Source organism: Lolium perenne, chromosome 3, assembly GCF_019359855.2.
Source record: "Lolium perenne isolate Kyuss_39 chromosome 3, Kyuss_2.0, whole genome shotgun sequence".
In the NCBI taxonomy this organism is placed as follows: Eukaryota; Viridiplantae; Streptophyta; class Magnoliopsida; order Poales; family Poaceae; genus Lolium; species Lolium perenne.
The window spans coordinates 92717717-92735713 of NC_067246.2; the positions used below are offsets into that span (position 1 = coordinate 92717717).

At 43.6% G+C, this 17997-nt stretch overlaps 2 protein-coding genes across 5 annotated transcripts; both read right to left on the bottom strand.

Annotated features, from left to right (window-relative positions):
* Positions 1–11508: 11508 nt before the first annotated feature.
* LOC127341924 (uncharacterized) lies at positions 11509–15629 on the bottom strand. 4 transcript variants are annotated; one of them, XM_051367863.2, is made up of 8 exons: positions 15477–15629; positions 14044–14194; positions 13610–13916; positions 13219–13416; positions 12743–12847; positions 12482–12589; positions 12128–12327; positions 11509–11866 (listed from the first exon to the last, which is right to left on the bottom strand). In XM_051367863.2, exons 2-8 carry the CDS (start codon positions 14152–14154, stop codon positions 11708–11710), a joined length of 1188 nt encoding a protein of 395 aa, XP_051223823.1. In that variant the 5' UTR covers positions 14155–14194; positions 15477–15629; the 3' UTR covers positions 11509–11707. The 4 variants fall into 4 exon arrangements, with proteins under 4 accessions (XP_051223823.1, XP_051223824.1, XP_051223825.1 ...); XM_051367864.2 differs by having other exon boundaries at positions 12128–12225; positions 15477–15626; XM_051367865.2 differs by having other exon boundaries at positions 12128–12210; positions 15477–15625.
* An 800-nt stretch (positions 15630–16429) lies between these two features.
* Positions 16430–17641, bottom strand: LOC127341923 (protein transport protein SEC13 homolog A). The gene has a single exon (XM_051367861.2). It carries the CDS (start codon positions 17559–17561, stop codon positions 16644–16646), a length of 918 nt encoding a protein of 305 aa, XP_051223821.1. The 5' UTR covers positions 17562–17641; the 3' UTR covers positions 16430–16643.
* Positions 17642–17997: the final 356 nt, after the last annotated feature.

The window sequence follows — 17997 nt, forward strand, 5'->3', positions numbered from 1 at the left end:
TATGATGGCATGTCACTCCAGAAATTATCTGTGTTATCGTTTTACCTGCTCGGGACGAGCAGAACTAAGCTTGGGGATGCTGATACGTCTCCGACGTATCGATAATTTCTTATGTTCCATGCCACATTATTGATGTTATCTACATGTTTTATGCACACTTTATGTCATATTCGTGCATTTTCTGGAACTAACCTATTAACAAGATGCCGAAGTGCCAGTTGCTGTTTTCTGCTGTTTTTGGTTTCAGAAATCCTAGTAACGGAATATTCTCGGAATCGGACGAAATCAACGCCAAAGATCTTAGAATCCCCGGAAGCATCCAGAACACACCAGAGAGGTCAGAGGGGGGCCACAGGCCCACCAAACTACAGGCTGGCGCGGCCAGAGGGGGGGCCGCGCCGCCCTATAGTTTGGCCCCCCTGTCAGCCCTCCTGCGCCGCCTCTTCGCCTATATAAAGCCCCTGGATCGAAAACCCTGATGCGTTCGACGAAAACCACAGAAACCTTCCAGAGCCGCCGCCATCGCGAAGCCAAGATCTGGGGGACAGGAGTCTCTGTCCCGGCATGCCGCCGGGACGGGGAAGTGCCCCCGGAAGGCTTCTCCATCGACACCGCTGCCATCTCCACCGCCATCTTCATCACCGCTGCTACTCCCATGAGGAGGGAGTAGTTCTCCATCGAGGCTCGGGGCTGTACCGGTAGCTATGTGGTTAATCTCTCTCCATGTACTTCAATACAATGATCTCATGAGCTGCTTTACATGATTGAGATTCATATGAGTTTTGTATCACAATTCATCTATGTGCTACTCTAGTGATGTTATTAAAGTAGTTCTATTCCTCCTGCACGTGTGTAAAGGTGACTAGTGTGTGCACCGTGTGGTTCTTGTCGTAGGCTATGATCATGATCTCTTGTAGATTGTGGAGTTAATTATCATTATGATGGTATTGATGTGATCTATCTGGTTATGTTGATCTATCTTACACTATAAGGTTACTTAAATATGAACAAATTGTGGAGCTTGTTAACTCCGGCATTGAGGGTTCGTGTAATCCTACGCAATGCGTTCATCATCCAACAAGAGTGTAGAGTATGCATTTATCTATTCTGTTATGTGATCAATGTTGAGAGTGTCCACTAGTGAAAGTATAATCCCTAGGCCTTGTTCCTAAATACTGCTGAGTTACTACTGCTTGTTTACTGTTTTACTGCGTTACTCTTTCTTGCAATACTACCACCATCAACTACACGCCAGCAAGCTATTTTCTGGCACCGTTGCTACTGCTCATATATATTCATACCACCTGTATTTCACTATCTCTTCGCCGAACTAGTGCACCTATTAGGTGTGTTGGGGACACAAGAGACTTCTTGCTTTGTGGTTGCAGGGTTGCATAAGAGGGATATCTTTGACCTCTTCCTCCCTGAGTTCGATAAACCTTGGGTGATCCACTTAAGGGAAAACTTGCTGCTGTTCTACAAACCTCTGCTCTTGGAGGCCCAACACTGTCTACAGGAAAAGGAGGGGGAAGTAGACATCACACCCCGCCAGCTCTACCAATCCGTTGGCGTGCAGAAGGGAAAAGATACGGCTGGCTTCCCCAGAGCCATTATAGATCTCATGGTCAACGCGGTTTGTACGGCGCTAGAATCACTGGACGGCATTGGTAATTAATCCTAGGGTGATATAACCCATGCAATGGAACCTCCACCATATCAACACATACCATGGTTCCATTGCCAACCACATAGTCATATTCATAGTTGGAAAGTAACATTTCATTTGCGATGCAGGAATGATAAGTATATAGCTTTGCATTAAAGTAGTAGAAAATAATCAAGTTGACATGAGCAAGGGTGAACTTGCCTGTGGACTGCGAGATAGTGCAGTTCAATGCAGTTGATGGAACCTGGACCTCGGGTTCTGTAAGAAGCATCATTGTCCGGTAAGGACAATGTTATAAAATCCAAATAATACAATTATGGATGTATTATTTTATGTTGAATCCCTTTACCCCGCTGAGTTATAACAATTTTAGGGTTGAGTTTAAGATTTATGTCTTTGACGGTAATTTGCAATTGATTTAAAAGTATAAACCTTTTTAATTCACATAAAGTACATACTTCAAAGTAAAACTACTTTACTTGGTGATTCCCTTAATTATTCCAAAAATAATTTGAAATCATAGAGTTACCTCTATAGTTTTTGGAATAAAAGGAATATAGTATTTTTCTTGGAAAAATACCCTTTTTAATAGAAATGACTTGGAATAGTAGAATTTCATTTTGAAATGTTTGAAAATAAGTATTTGAACTTATTTGAGATTTTTCCTTGAATTTTAAATACAAAGAATTAATAGTTTAAAATTCCAAGTTATTATTTAAATTCTTAAAATTCATAATTTTGAATTTGTTTCATAAATTCAATTTTATATTTTATTCTTGTTAAGATTTATTTTTCATTCATTAATCCAATTTTTAATGGATTTTTAGAGTTGTATTTTATTTACTAAAAATTGGTAAAGTTCTGGCCATTTCTTAATTGTTAAAAGACCAAAATGCCCCCTGGCCCCTATTGGGCCAGCCCATTTACCTAAAGCCCAGGGACAGCCCATTAAGGCTTATCCCTCATGGGTCGGTGGCGCCGAACGGCCCACCTCACTCACTCACTCGGCCCTCTCTCACTCGTTCGTCTCTAACCCTAATCCTTCCGCGACGCCCGTGGCGATGGCATCGCCGCCATGGCCGCCGCCGCGCTCCGGCCAGCTCCGTGCTCCCCCGCCGTAGCCACCTACCAAATCGGAACCGCCGTGTGCAGATCTATGGATATGTCCGCGTGGTTTTCCCCTTCTCTTCCTCTCCTGGCGAATCGCCTCCGCTCTGGATCTCGTGGAGAATCGCCTCTGGCGATTGATGAACTCCGGCGAGCCCTCGTCCTCGCCGACGATATGTGCGCCTCTGAGGTTGACTTGGCGCAGGTGCTGCTCGCAGTACTCGTGCCGTCGCCTCAGGTGCTCTGCTACGGTGGTGTTCGTGTTCGCCGGCGTAACGTCGGCGCCTACCCTGGACTTGCAGCTGTTATGGCCGCGCGAGCACTTCCTCGCCATGCCCTAGCTTCTGCTTCCAGGCGCGTGTAAGTTGCTTCACTTCCTCCTCCTCTTCTCCATGTCTGTGCGCCTCCCTTGCTACTGTTCTTCTTCCTCCTCATGCTATGTTGCTCTCTGGTGATCCTGTGATCACACAGAGCTATGCCATAGTTGCCTAATCTTCCAGTGCTTCTATCTACTGCAAGCTTATGGCCAAATCACCAGTTTCTGGTACTGGCCAATGTTGCTTTGCTTGCGATTCATGCTTTGCTTGCTTATCTGTTGCTCCTAGCATGCTCTGTTCTTGCTATGCTCTGTTGTGCTTGCTTAAGAGCTTGCTATCCCATGCTGTATTTGCTTATGGCTTGCTTGTGCTTACTGGCATGTCATACTTGCTTGTCTAGGTGTACTTCTGTGCATCAGTGACACTTGTGTGCGCCTGTGGTGCTTGTGAAATGCTTCTGTGCTTCCTATGCAAGCTAATGATCCATTGGATTATCCATTGCTTGTTGGCTAGCTTCCCTGTGTAGCTTGACTTGATTCAATTGATCCATTTGATCAATTAAATGTCAGTGATGGCTTACTGATTAATTCTGTGGCTAAATGATCCACTTTCCTTGTTGATGCTAATGCTCAAGCATCACTATGCTGCTGCTTACTTGTGTTGTTGCTCATTCAAGCTATCTGGACTTGCTCCAGTGGCTATGATCTAGTGATTGGTGCTGTGTTGCTTAATAGTATGCTACTGTCAGTACTAAGCATGGATCTGTGATAAATTCATGCTTGAAGTAATTAAGTTATGATGAACTGCTTATGCAGTAATGATTTAAATGACTTGCTTGCAAATGATTTGGTTATTCATGATTGTTTAGCAAGCAAATGAATCTGAATCCATTCCTGGATAATGATGTGCTATATTTGGCTTTCTTTTAAATGGTGCTAAGTGTGATGTGACCTCAGTAGCCTTGCTACTGATTGGTTGCTCACCTATTTAGTTGGATCTTGTGGCTACTCAACCTTTGCTTGCATATTTGGGGATCATACTAGATATGAATGCCAATATGCTTGCCTGATGAAATCTAGGGTTTACTGATGGTTCATAGCTTAGGATTTACTGTGTAGTCTTTATTAGCTGCTAATCCTTGCAATTCATCTACTGGTGCTATCTTTGCATATGATCTGGCTAGTGTGTGCATCTGTGCATGTTTGCTAGCTTCTGTGTACAAGATCTGTATCTAGATGCTTTTCATATTTAGTGGCTTTTAGACTGGCAGTAATCCTTGGTGAAAACCAAGTGATGATCTACCCACTTGAGCATCTGCTCAATCCCATGATTATATCATGCATATTTTATGGATCAGATCCATTGGATCTGTCCAGGAACTTGGTATACCTTGTTCCAGCTCCTAGATTGAAATATTTGGTTGTTGCAAACTTGGGGTTTTTGTGCACAGCCCTTCACCTCCAGATTCTGGTTGAGCTTCTTAGGTCACCATGATTCCTGGGGCTAAGTGGTTGTGTGTTGGTTTCTGTTCTTAAGTATGAACTGGATGAACTTGGGTTAATTCTAGCTTCACCCTTACCTGGTGAATTCTCTATCTGGTCGACTGTCATGGTTTTAGGGTTTGTGTGCTATTTATATGGTGTCTACTTCTACCCTGGCCATGACACACAAGCCTGGTTACTTTATGACTCACCCCTTGCATTGCCTTGCTGTTGCTTGGTTAGCAACAGCCCTCATATGCTGAAACTTGAGCCCCTGTGGCTTGCTCAGTTCTGGTCTGCCTATGCCTATCTTGTGCTGTCCAAGAATTTGGACAAGCACAAGTGTGCTGTGACAGTGTGCACTGTCCAAACTGAATCTCTGTGTTATTTTGCTAACTGTCCAAACTGAATTTCTAACACTTACATTCTGGCTAGTTCTTTGCTATTTGTTTTGCAGGTTTGAAGTGGAATATGACTAGAAGATCATCCTCAAGCCACTTAGTATAGATTTTAGTTTAGACAACTTGTAATTTTCCTTTTCTTTTATTTCTGATCATTATGTCTCGATTCTTGTATCAAGAATATTGTAAAGACTTTGTAATTTGTGTTGTAAATCAATAAAGCTCAAGTTTTGGTTTATGAGCTTTTGTATGATGTAATGTTTATATTCTTGATTAAATATTATATTTGATATTCACTTTGAAATTCAAAGTGATTTGAATTTATATCTTGTGTTTGAATTATGAATTCATTGTTTATATTGTGTGATGTTTATAGTTAAATGTTTAACACTTATCAAATGCAATCATTCCCCAAAGTAACAAGATACAAAAGAGATCATGTCGAAATTTCCCTAACTCACATTGCCTAACCCTAAGTGCAAAATGAGAGAGAACCTCGATCCCTCTTAGGTTTAGTTGCAATAAGGCGCGAAAATTTCCCCCGTTTTGCGATGAAATGCACATCCCATTTCTAAATCTACCCTTCGTTGTTCCTATGTTCTGGATTATTACAGAGGGGCGGGCGGTTTTAATTAAGATCATGGACAATGGCATGTGGGGCCGAGAAATATATATACCCACTTGTCATTGACTTATCCATTCCCTTTCAAGGTTACCGTCGCTCAGCATAGTTTAGATCCAGCAAAGCCAACGAAAATGCATGCATGAACTAGAATGATGTATCGTTGCTCTCATCCTATTTATGTTGCCCACCTCCTGCTTGTTCTCCACACCCCCCCTCTCCAAATTCAAATCCTATCTCCAAATTCCCCGAACACCGTCCCTGGGTCGTTACAAGTAGGTGCATTCGCAGCGTGAAAGGATTTTGCAAGTTGCTGAGCCAACATGAAGTTGTCGTGGATGACTTGAAATCAAATGAAAGCACTTTGATTAGGAGATTCGATCGTGGGGAGCACAAGTGCGAGACGAAGCAATGGGTTTTAGCGACTAATTTCGATATGCAGTGGACAAAGCATATGGGCCTAGAGTCCTTGACTTTAGAGGCATCTTCTTTCTTTGGTGTAAGGTGAAAAGGGCCTTACTGAGCTTCGCAAAGCCATGTGCGCGCTCATGGTGAATGGCATTGAAAACACCAATGAAGTCATCCTTGATAACCGACTAACATGATTTAAGGAAAATTCCAGTGAACCCATCTTTTTTTCGAAATGGGGTGAGCCCCGGCCTCTGTATCAGTTGATGCACACAACCTTTTATTAATAAACTAAATATTTAAAGTTTACAATTCAGGGATCAACGAGGTTCGATACAAAAATCAACCACCAAAAAAAGAGGAGATTGCTAAGCAAACTAGGCATCATATAATCTCTTAATAGGCCGCCAAGTAGCCTGGTATAAAATATCCTGTGTAACTATTCGAAGACGGTTGCATCCAGAAACCATGCACTCCCGCTGGTCCTCCAGGAGCAAGAAGCGCCAAAGCTGGATCCAGTGAACCATAGTATGGATAACCTGCAAAAAATTAGTAGAGTGTTTTCTATTAAAAACAATATCATTCCTGCAGTTCCAAATTGACCAACATAAAGCCGACACACCAATGTGAATCCTAGCTTTATCAGTTTTGTCGATTCCATTAAGCCAATTCCCAAACATGTTTGTGACATTGGATGGAGGTGGAATATTATATGCAGCAAAAATCACTCGCCAAATAAGCCTAGCAAAAGGACAAGAAATAAACAAATGTTCAACTGATTCCTCAGCGTCACAGAAAGAGCATTTTGTATTTCCATTCCAATTTCTTTTTGCTAGATTATCGCGGGTTAAGAGGACTCTCTTGCTAAGAAACCACATAAAGATTTTAATTTTTAGTGAGATTTTTATTTTACAAAGATATTTACGAAGATATCTAGTATGCCCATTTAACATATCACCATACATAGATTTAACAGAGAATATCTCTGAAGATGTTAAGTCACAAACAAACTTATCTTGATCTTCATTTAAAGTTATCTAACCCGTGAACCCATCTAACCGGGAGCACTGTCACTCGGCATATCCTTGATTGTGCTGCAAACTTCATCGACAGTGAATGCAACATCTAAGTGGTGCACTGAAAGCTTCTTCTAAGTGTTGGTCGAACAATTTCTTCAATGTACTCTTGCTCAACTAGAACCCCCTCATTGTGTGTATCTAAGTAATGTAATTCTCGGAAGATACATGAGGCGGTCGTAAGGTGCCTCTAAAACCCATCTAGGGTTTGGCCCCTCTCATCGAAAATGATGCCGGTCCACTCCGTCTCCGGTGGCTTTGGGGCCTTGTAGGCATGGTGGACCACGGGCTCTTGCCAGCGGAAAGGTTTTAATTCTCCGTTTAGTTTGTTTTCATTGTCTTCTTCAGGCTGGTGAGGCGGCGACTAAATCCTGAAGTAAGAATAAGGTATTCCTTGCCATCTCCTCGCTCTGGTGGTACGTCTAGCGTTGGAGGAGGGCGTGTGTAGTCATGTGTCCAGCGCAGGGCCGGCCCTAACATATCAGGGGCCCGGTGCAAGACCAAAAAAGGGCCCTATACACAAGCAATAGAGAAAAATTCTTATATTTAATTTAATTAAAATTTAATCATTTAACATAACCTTGGACTCTACCCACGATCTTATTGCATTTCAGCTTAAATTTTAGCTCTCACTGACTGTTGCAAATTCGAGAGAAGTTTCTTGGGAATCAATGAATCATGATCTCCTCCGCCATTAATTCATTCAAAACCGCCCAATCGTCGGTGCCACAGCGGTGATTGGACTGGGAAACGGAAAAGTGAAGGAGGCCAGGGGAGAAGACGATGCGTATAGAGAAGTTTCCTCGCAAGACGCGACCCGGCCGGACCGAGTCAATTCCGTTTCGTTTTCTTTATCGATGTGTCCGTACAGGGAAGGAGACGTGAGCTGATTTTGGTTGGTTTTTTTCTTTCCAAACATGAGCTACACCGCACCTGTACTACACATGGCCCTGTACAACATACGTATTAACATACCTGGGTGAGGCCCCAAGCGATCGGGGGCCGGTGCGGTCGCACCGGTTGCACTGCCTCAGCGCCGGGCCTGGTCCAGCGGATCTCCTAGGATCCGGTCGTTTTCCTGTCCGCTGGTGTTGTTTCATGTCATTCTTTTTATATCTACGGTTTTCATTATTAGTGATGGTTGTTGCTCTGGTGTGCTGGTCCTTTGAAGTCTTAGCACGACGACTTCTCGTCTGTCTACTACAACAAGTTTTACTAAGACAAGCTCTGTCTTGCTCCGGTGATGGAGCGGCGAGAACGGCGGGGCGCTTTCGGCTCGCGCTAGCTAGTGTCTATAGTCATCGGCTCATCGTTGGGTGGTCCAATGATATATTTGTAATTTTTGTTACTTTTGTGCCTCTTTGTAATGTTGTTGAGGATTATTAATAGATCGGTAAAAAAATTATAAAAATGGAGTAACGTAATTCTTTCAACGATGATGATTAGTGTGCATATAAAAAAAGTTAGTGTTAGATTCTTCATCTTTCAACCAATTCATGTGTGATCACTGTCCAGCAATGGTCCTTTTGTAGAGAACGAAGACCGTGATACTTCTTCTTTAACTCTTTGTGAAACCATGCCTCGAGAGAGCTCAATTGGCGAGATTCCTGGGCAACGTCGAATCTGAAAATCAGTTCCTTAACACACTCAATTTGGACACTGATATTGCCCATGTTCTTGTCACTCCATGATTTGAGACAGCAACCAAGCATGCGAAGTTTGTGATCTAGAACAATGATTGGGTTGCCATGAGCTGGTTCAGCTAGCCCAAGCAGCTTGGACAACATCTTGAAGTCCTGGAATCTGGAATCTGAAATAATATGATTTGAAATGGAAGCCTGTGTTGATAGCTTGTGACTTCGGTGTGGAGAAGCAAGGGGCAATTACCGCTGATCAAAGTTGCTACACAGGCAAGGAGACGGTTTGGGCGGATAAGTTTAGAGGCAGCCATTGAAAGGCAGTTCCAGCAGCTCGGGATCATCAAGAGCGCTCGGCGAAAGCATCCCATCGCACGGAGACACATTGGGGTTATTCTTATCGCGGGCCTAATAAATCATGTTGAAATCACCTGTGACTAGACAACCACTATGGTTAAATGCCACTACATGGTCCTATCAAGCCAAACTTTTGAAACAGCTCATTTTAAAATAAGCAGTGTTGGGCGTCCCACGGGGGATCAAATCCCCAGGTTCGCACCCATCCGACTGTTTTAGACGAACGGTTAGGATTGACCGTTGAGTGTTCAGCCACATGCACCTTCACGGAAAAGGACAAAATCCACCGCAACTCAGCAGATCGCATCCCGTCCGCTGCTTGCTCCGATTGTGGGCGTCGTCGGTGGTCGAGCCGCTGCCGCCGTTTGCTTGCAGCTTCCGCTGCCATGGCAGTGGCCAGATGGGCACCAACTTGGCCCACTTTTGGCTTGCAGCACCGCACGTCGCTGAGAGCTCACAGTCTCGCAGCACCGCCTGGCAGCAGTACCACATGCTTGTTGCAGCACCGACGCCCACAGATGGTAGCATCACAGCCCGCTTGTTGCAGCAACGCCGCCCGCGGCCGGCAACACTCTAGTGCCACCATCCCACTCCTTGTTGCTTTGCCGACAGCATGTCACCTCCCGCCTGGCATGCGGACCACTCGTTGAAGCAATGCCCCCGACATATGGCAGCAGCATCGCTCGCTGGTTTGCAGCAAGGCAGAGCCGGTGAGAGATTGTAGCAGAATTGGCTGGAGACTGTAGAAGAGCTGGTGAATGCTTGCAGCAGAGCCATGGCTGCTGGTAGAAGTGGCCGTCCGGCCAACCTTTGTACCATCGACAATCCAATTTTGTAGCACCGAGCTGACATTGGTAGCAACAGCGGGCGCTCGCCGGGTTCACGAACGATAGCGATGGCCGGCGCAGATGGCTGCAACGACGGGTGGGACGACATCAAGCAACTACGGGCAGAGATGGTAGCCACTGCCGACCCGCGTAGCAGCACCGAGGTTCACTCGTAGCAACAACGGTAGTGGATGTTCAACGCCTCGCACGAGTGCCTCTCATGCATCCGCAGAGTGAGGCCATTCTGCAGAGGAAAGAGAAGCCTAGTGTGGCCGTGACGCCTTGCGTGGAAGCAGGTCAGCCTGCTGTCAGTTGCTGCGCCGCCTGCACACTCTCCGTCGATCGTCGCGCCACATGCGCGCACGCCGTCGGTCACAGGCTCGCACCGCCTCCTGCACGCTCGTCGTCGGTCGCAGGCTCGCACCGCCTCCTGCAAGCTCGCCGTCGGTCGCAGGCTTGCAACGCCGCTGCCCCGTAGTATCAGTAGGGTGACCTGCGCTTGCACCACCCCCAAAGCTCCGGCCATCAACCATCGGATGCCCCGCAGTAACTGCTCCCCGCCTCCAATTGCAAAAAAAAGTGAGTAAGGCCTTGTTTGGCTCTATAGCGGGGGGTAATCCCCACCAAAGTTCAAATCCCCATTTATACTAAATGCATGTTTGGTGCCGGAATTCCCGTTTATCCCCACTTTTTTCTTAAATGTTAGTGTATTTTTCTCAATCCCAAATACTCTATCCCTGCCTAGTGGATTGGGGATGGGATTTTGTGGCGATTGGGTGGCGGTAAGGCTTCATCTAATACTCTAAAGTATTATGTCTACTAATCTCCACAAACACTCTAGTGCCAAACAAAACCTAAGAGAAGGTGATAGACGTGCGGGGAAGAGGATGCTGCCAGGAAGAGATAAGGCAAGGGGGGTGATAGACTTTAGGTGGGCCCGCACCATTTCTCAGAAGACACGCGTCACACTAGGGAGCCGGCCCATAGCCAGACGTTAATCATCCGGGGGAAACGGAGTGTTTTCCTTCTAAAATCGGCAACAGTGTAATGCCTCCATGCATTCAAGGCTTCCACGTGGTTCGACAATTCCCCTATTTCCTAGTAAATCGAGCACCACATTCAAATTGGGCAACAAGTTTGTTGATTCTCTTAAATGCTTGAGTTTTTTTTTTTTTTTTTTGCATGATCTAAGGATTCTCTTGCTTTCGTATAACAATCTGCATCACTTCGTGTCCGCATCTTACTCAGTCCGTATCTATTTCAAACAATATTTGCTTCTGTTTTTGTTTCCGGATTTTTGTATTTGTTCTTTGTTTCCGTAAAAGAATCCCATGTGTTTGGTTTAGGCATTGCCATTTCATATCCACCAACTTCACCTGGTCTACTTTGATTAGCATGCGACACTCATATATTATGCCTGGATTACACATGACAAAACCTCCCCCGTTTGAACATGGCATGATACCGATTTTAGAAACAATCGAGCATGGAGCGCCAGCTGACGTGCGAAGAAACAGTTAATTCAAAACGTAATTTATTTTTATGAACAAGAGCAAATGTCAACTTTCTTATGATGGAACAAATGTTCGTAAATTTGAAAATAAGAAGCTAAAAAATAGGTGTAGATCAAGAAATGTTAGTATATTATCAGGTCATCAAGGAAAATTTTGAAGGGCATTACATAATTACACGAACTCAACGAGATTTACAGTTATGCCGGTACAGCGATAGATAGTGCCAAGATACAAACCCCACGTTTCCATCCTCTTGAGTTATACATTGTCCCTGTAGAGACATTTCTTGCATATTTACAAGAGTTCCCAATCATCCTCCAGATCATCTGATGAAGAAACTACTTCATAGCAAGCATTTACTCCTTTATGTGGTCTAATAGGGACCACTTGATGCACATTCATATCCGTCTTTGACCACCGGAGTTTATTCGACAAACTCTTCATCAATACTTTCTGCAAGGAATGAAAACATCAGTTGCGATTCTTTATGTAGAAAGAGAAAAATTTAAAAATTGTAACAAAATCAGCATACATGAGATAATTGCCTTGTAATGAAGCATTTTATCGCAAATTCTAAAAGATGGGTACGAAATAAATTTAGAGAGAATAATGCAGCGTAGTTATATTACACAGAAAGGACACAATGTTGTGATTGCATTAATCTACTACCAGCACAGATTCATCGCATTATTACCAAAAAACCACCATGTATACCTTGAATGATCTGTTTTTTGGCTGAGGAACCAAGGATGCCTCTGCTTTGTCATATTTCATCAACACCTGGCCACCCCGGAGGTCTATATCAACAAAATCTGTGATCTCGTCAGCTAACATATTAGGATCTTCAGCACCACTGAACACATCTGCGCTCAAGTAATGTGAACTAGTCTCACCAGAAAAAATCATTATGTTACCTATTTAGCACACAGAAGCATTATATTATTCTCTGTATAAGTTATTAGATTCAGAATAATTTAATTATTTGCATTCTGCTGGAAGCGGATTTAAATACTGCAAAAGCAAATTAGAGTCTTGTGCACACATTTCAAGAGTAAATAATGTACAAACCGTGCTTTGCTGATTCTTCATGGCCGTTGGTACTGTATAATCCTGATTGCTCTTCACCATTTGCTGTAATAATTGTGAACAGAACTGCACCATCACAAGCAGAAGATTCTGGTGGAACCAATGTGAGTTCAATATTATTATAAGTGGAATTATTTGTTAACATGAAATTTAAGTGTGTGCCGTTTAGAAAGGGATTTTTTCACCCCTGCTTACACTCTGAAGGATAAAGGTGAGAAAATTTACAAGTTCTCAATTATTTACCTGTATCTGTATTTCCTGAAGTTGAACCATAAACTCCAACTTGCTTGATGACTCTCTCTGTATTCGCTTCTTGAGATGCATAATCTTGGACTATGGTGGCTTGTTCTGTTGGGATATATCGATTGAATGAATCAACTGAGTGTATAAGTAAATTGAAATATTGATGGCAGCAGGAAATATGGATGTTAAGTACTCAATACATTCACTATTATAAGCTGTTTTAGATATTTCAATGTGGACTAGGTATGGACTGAAATGAGTGAACCCATACATTTAAACACGTCAAGATAGATGCATTTAAAAAAAAAACTGAAAACATCTTATAATAGTGAACGGAGGGATTGACATTTAACTATATAATTTTGATAATTCCTATTTTGAGATAGCTAGCCACTCTTGCCGCGTCACAAGTAGTTATTGTTACTGAAATGCCCCTATGATCTGAAGAAATTAGATAAAGAAAGATAAATGTGTACCAGGTGGTTGTGGTGGTTTTAAAGATTTCCCTGGGTTCCATAAAATAATTTCATCCTCGCTGCTCACAGTTCTCACTAGAGAATTGCAATTTTCAGGAGTGCAGCTATCTGGGAGATTTTCTGAACTGCATAAGATAATTTTCTCCTTGGTGCCAGCAGTTCTCTCAAGTGAAATGGTGTCTTCAGATGTGCAGCAGTCTGCAGGCAAAAGAGTAAACAATATGGTTCTGTTAGAACAATGATGTCTTCAAGGGAACTTAAGTGCCCGTTGGAAGAAAAGATCACTTTCATATGAAGCATTTTCTGTGCAATCAATACGAAAGCTAAATGACAAGGATGAATAACTGGATTAGAAATCTAAGCAATCGGGTGTGTTTCATCAGGGACAAACCTGGACTTTTAGATGTAACCGATTCAGTTTCATGAGCATCAGTATCAGTTGAACAGAGAGAACTATCTTCCGCTGTAAGGAGAGATGAAGGAGAACTGGAGACTTCTTCGTCGGGGTTAGCTTGCTCCATTTCAGCAAATGTGGGGTTAGATCCAGTTATGGGGTTGCTACTAGATGGATCCATCAATGTCCTCTGGCCTTTGTTTGATAATTCATTGTCAGGATAGGGTGCATAAATCAACGCATGGATATCTTCAACTAGCCCAACAGCTTTATCGTGAGCAGAATCAAGATACTTAATCGGTAACTGTGCAAAGATAAGACACGTCACTACCAAAGCATTACCAAACATCCTATATCATGCTAATTATCAGCTTGTAAGAATAGAATCAAGGTAATCGTCCTAAAGTGTGTAGTTATGAAAAGGCCACTACCTCCATGAACTTCTTCATATTTTCTCCAAACCCATCAAAGTTGATACTCATATCAAATCCATCCATGAGTGAAAGAGAACCGATATAATCTGAATCCAGTCCTCTCGCCATTGGCTCTTTGTGTCAACAAAAGGACATAAATACCCTGTTTCTGTGTTGAACGGTAAAATATTCAATGCTAGTTACCAAAAAACACTAAATTACAACAAATGATTGTATATTCTCTTATACACCAAATGGTTAAGAACCAACTCTTGACTGACTAAGGGGCTAAGGAACTTACTAACCATGGAAAAAACTATTAGCAGTTTGGCACAATTATCGCCAACTAATGGTATGGATCCAAATAACCCAATTTGAAAAAATAAAAACAATTTCTCAGCTAAAGCAAACTGAAGGATGCTTACTGAGCAACAGGGCTGAGAACATCCTTCTTGTAGTTGGATTTGGGAATCTAACATTCACTGATTCCTCAAGATGTACAAAGCATCATACATTCATTGACGTAAATAAAGATAATTAGCCTTTCCCAAGTGGAGCTTAGAAGTAATCAGTAATTGTATCAATGTACGATAGGTGGAGCAAATTCAACATAACAAACCAGCTTCCCAAAATCCTAAGGCTATATCGGCAATCATCTGAGGAACGACTAAAAAATGACATAAATGGCAGGCTATACCTAATCAGTTCAAATGTCAACACAATCAAACAACAGTTGAGAGGATTGACCATAAAAGGTAATTATGCGTTCTGGGTAAAGGCATACGGATTTGTCATTCCCCGCATGTTTTCACAAGACTGAGCATGCAAATTCCGGCACCGCCTGGTGCTCGCAGCCCCAACAAAATATATAGCACAGTTCCTAGCCAAAGTTCTCCAGAATGCAGTGTTCGGCATTACGATTTCACATAACCTACTAGCAGCAAAGTATCTTGCAGCAAATTCTTCTGCTCGAGTTATACATAGGCTACCTCAGAGGGAGACTGAACCGAAACAAAGAGGCGTGCTTCTTGTTTAATCCTTCATAACCCCTTGATCATGTTACGCAGGGTAACATTTGTCGGGTTTTAATTCGAGAAGCAGAATTTTTGCTGTTCCTCGCCTCCCCAAAACCACCAAGCCATGTAGATATCATCAGACATCAAGGAAAGCGGAAAAAAAAACCAAGAACCTAAAAGTGAACTCTCACAAAATCCCAACAGAAACCCCAGTATGCGGCCGCCGAAAGAGTGATTACTAATTTAGCAACAACAGATGGCCCGATTCAACGGCACGGCACATCAGCAGTAGCAGAGAAACAGCAGGCCGCAAACAAATTTCCAACGGAATCGAACGGAAAGACGATGTCGCCGCATCAAACTAATTACGAACCTAATCGGTTGCCAGAGCGATACACGGACTGAGAAAATACGCGAGAAAAGAAAAGCTCTCACCTGTTTTTTCCGCGGCCGGCGAGCGGGACGGCGGCGCCGGGAGGGAGAGCTGCGGCTTCTAGGTTCTGGCCTCCGCCGCGGGACAGAGAATAAAGAACCCAAGAGATCGAAAAGCTAGGGAATACTGCTAGTAAATAATAATAAAAAATGAAAAGAGCTCGGCAGCGAATCTTTGGGAGCACGAACTCCTCCCCGTGCCAGGGGTTTACTTGCGGCCCGAGTTCGTACAGCCAAACGAACTTCCGAATCGTGTCGAACTCTCTTCTTCCGATTACACCGTACGGTTCTGATCAACTTGATCGTCCTTGGGATCAATCTGGGCCGTTGAATACAACTGTACTGGTCTGCCTTACATGGAACGGAGTTCCTGACGGAGTACAGAACGAATTACGAGTTACACACAGATACAGCATGTGGTATCTCAAAAAGAAAAACGATACAGCATGTGGTTGCAAAACCAGCGGGGTAGCGCTTTATCGCCAAGTCATGTTCTTTCTCCCTTTTTTTCTTGTTCTGATTTTTCTTGGTCGAAATAGTAGCAAAAACTTCCAGGAAATATTGACGAAAATGACACAACTTTTGGGGGATAAAAAGGTAGGCGACCGAGGGCCAGGAAAGAAGAGGTGACACAAGAGCACTACGGGAGCTTTCTTTTTAGCCCTTCGTTGACACGAAACATTGTCTCACTCATCAGTAGCTCGATGCTGGAACAAACGAACACACGACCTATCGGAAGTAAAGCAAAAGAATAACAAGACAACAAAGCAACTACTGATGGAACAATTGATCCCATGATGAATTCTGGAAGTTGTTTTGCACAACATAGGCCGCCAAACAGTCAGAAACGTGATTTTGCTAAATGGAAATTATGCAAGCATCAATCACCTGCTTCAGGACGGAAAAATAGGCCACAACCATAACATGTAGCTGCATCCATCCCTATAACAAACATGGGGAAAAAGAGGATCGATCCGCATAACTTAGCCAAAATAAAAAAGTATGGTTATGCCACAGCACTGGATACAGGAGTCCATTTGGGATAGAAGTTCTATTTATCTACTTCAGTTCTAGACAACAGCATGTCGCACGCCATAGAATTGACATAAAGATGAAGCTACATTTGTTATGATGATGGATTAACGCGGCTACATGTAGAACGCGGTCCATCTACGGCTCGACAGTAGTCACTTGCTGCCATTCACCATCCACAGCCTCTTTCCACAGGGTCACGTTGTTGTTGCCATCGGAGACCGCCAGTATGTTCCCTGTCAGTGACCACGACAGCCTCCAGACAGGGGTTCTGAAATCATTCAGAACTCTGCCTTCCCACTGCTCACCTTCTTTCGGTGCGGTCCAGATCACGACGGTTCCATCCTGAGAGGCGCTGGCGATCGTGGACTTTGGGAGACCTAGGTTTGGAGCCCAGGCAACGTCTCTAACCCAGTCCCTGTGCATCTGAAGGGCAGGAAAGCAGTCCATCCTCCAGCTCCCATTGGTCAGCTTCCACACCTTCACTGTGTTGTCACAGCCACCAGAGGCAAGTTTCTGAACATACTCAAACTGCCCAGAAGGCCCTGGGCTGATTAAAGCACCAGGTGCCATTGCGGGAGCCCAGGAAACAGAGGTCACGCCCACTGGATGAGCCTGGTCAATGCGCGTCGTCTCCCACCCTCCATCAGAACGGGCTGTGAAGACTGAAATGTTCCCATCAGATGAACCACAAGCCAAGCATAGGCCAAGCTCATGAGGCGCCCAAGCAATGGAGTTTACAGAGGACTTGTGCTCGACGAAAGTGTGTGCCTGTGCCCACTCATCGGGCTTACTCCCTTCTTTCCATATAATAACCCGACCATCGTAGCTGCAGGTTGCAAGCATGGAGCCATACTTAGGATGAGCCCAAGCGACTTGCCAAACTGGACCCTGGTGTCCGCTTAAAGTAGCAAGTTGCTGGTGCGAAGTGCCACTTACGCCAATGATCTTTATTGTGTTATCAGAGGATGCAGTAGCAATGCGCTTCCCATAGTAATCCATGGCGATGTCATGCACCACATCTTGGTGCCCAGTCTCTATCTTATGAGGAGGCATTGTTCCAGGTATGCAGCTTTAAAGTATTAACCAACTGTTCTGTGTTGACCACCTCAGGATCCTACTTGACAGTAACAGAAACACAACGTTTAGAGAACATCAAGTCAAGTTAAAGAGTACGTCAAAGTAAGATGTATGCAGCTATAATTCACTGAAACAATTAACGTAGTAGCATTGCACAACATAAGAAGCTGAGTGTCTTTCATGTTACAGTTATAGGTCATAACAACTTTGATTTTACAGTTACAAGTCATATCAGTTATGGTACACAATAGAACACTAATATGCTAACAGGATGCCTTTGTTTTGAGATTGCTACCAGCATGCTAATACAACAGTTTTTCCTAAAATGACAAAATGCATCATCTTTCTGCTTATGAGACTAAAATTGTGAGTATACAGACAACTGTGGGACTATAACTTAGATATCCCATAA

Coding starts and splice junctions, on each gene's coding strand:
- LOC127341924 (XM_051367863.2), bottom strand. CDS start 14,154: ATGGCGAGAGGACTGGATTCAGATTATATCGGTTCTCTTTCACTCATG. Junction 13,417..13,609: donor GGTTACATCTAAAAGTCCAG/GTTTGTCCCTGA, acceptor TTTTGCCTGCAG/ACTGCTGCACATCTGAAGAC. Junction 11,867..12,127: donor CAAAAAACAGATCATTCAAG/GTATACATGGTG, acceptor CATTCCTTGCAG/AAAGTATTGATGAAGAGTTT.
- LOC127341923 (XM_051367861.2), bottom strand. CDS start 17,561: ATGCCTCCTCATAAGATAGAGACTGGGCACCAAGATGTGGTGCATGAC.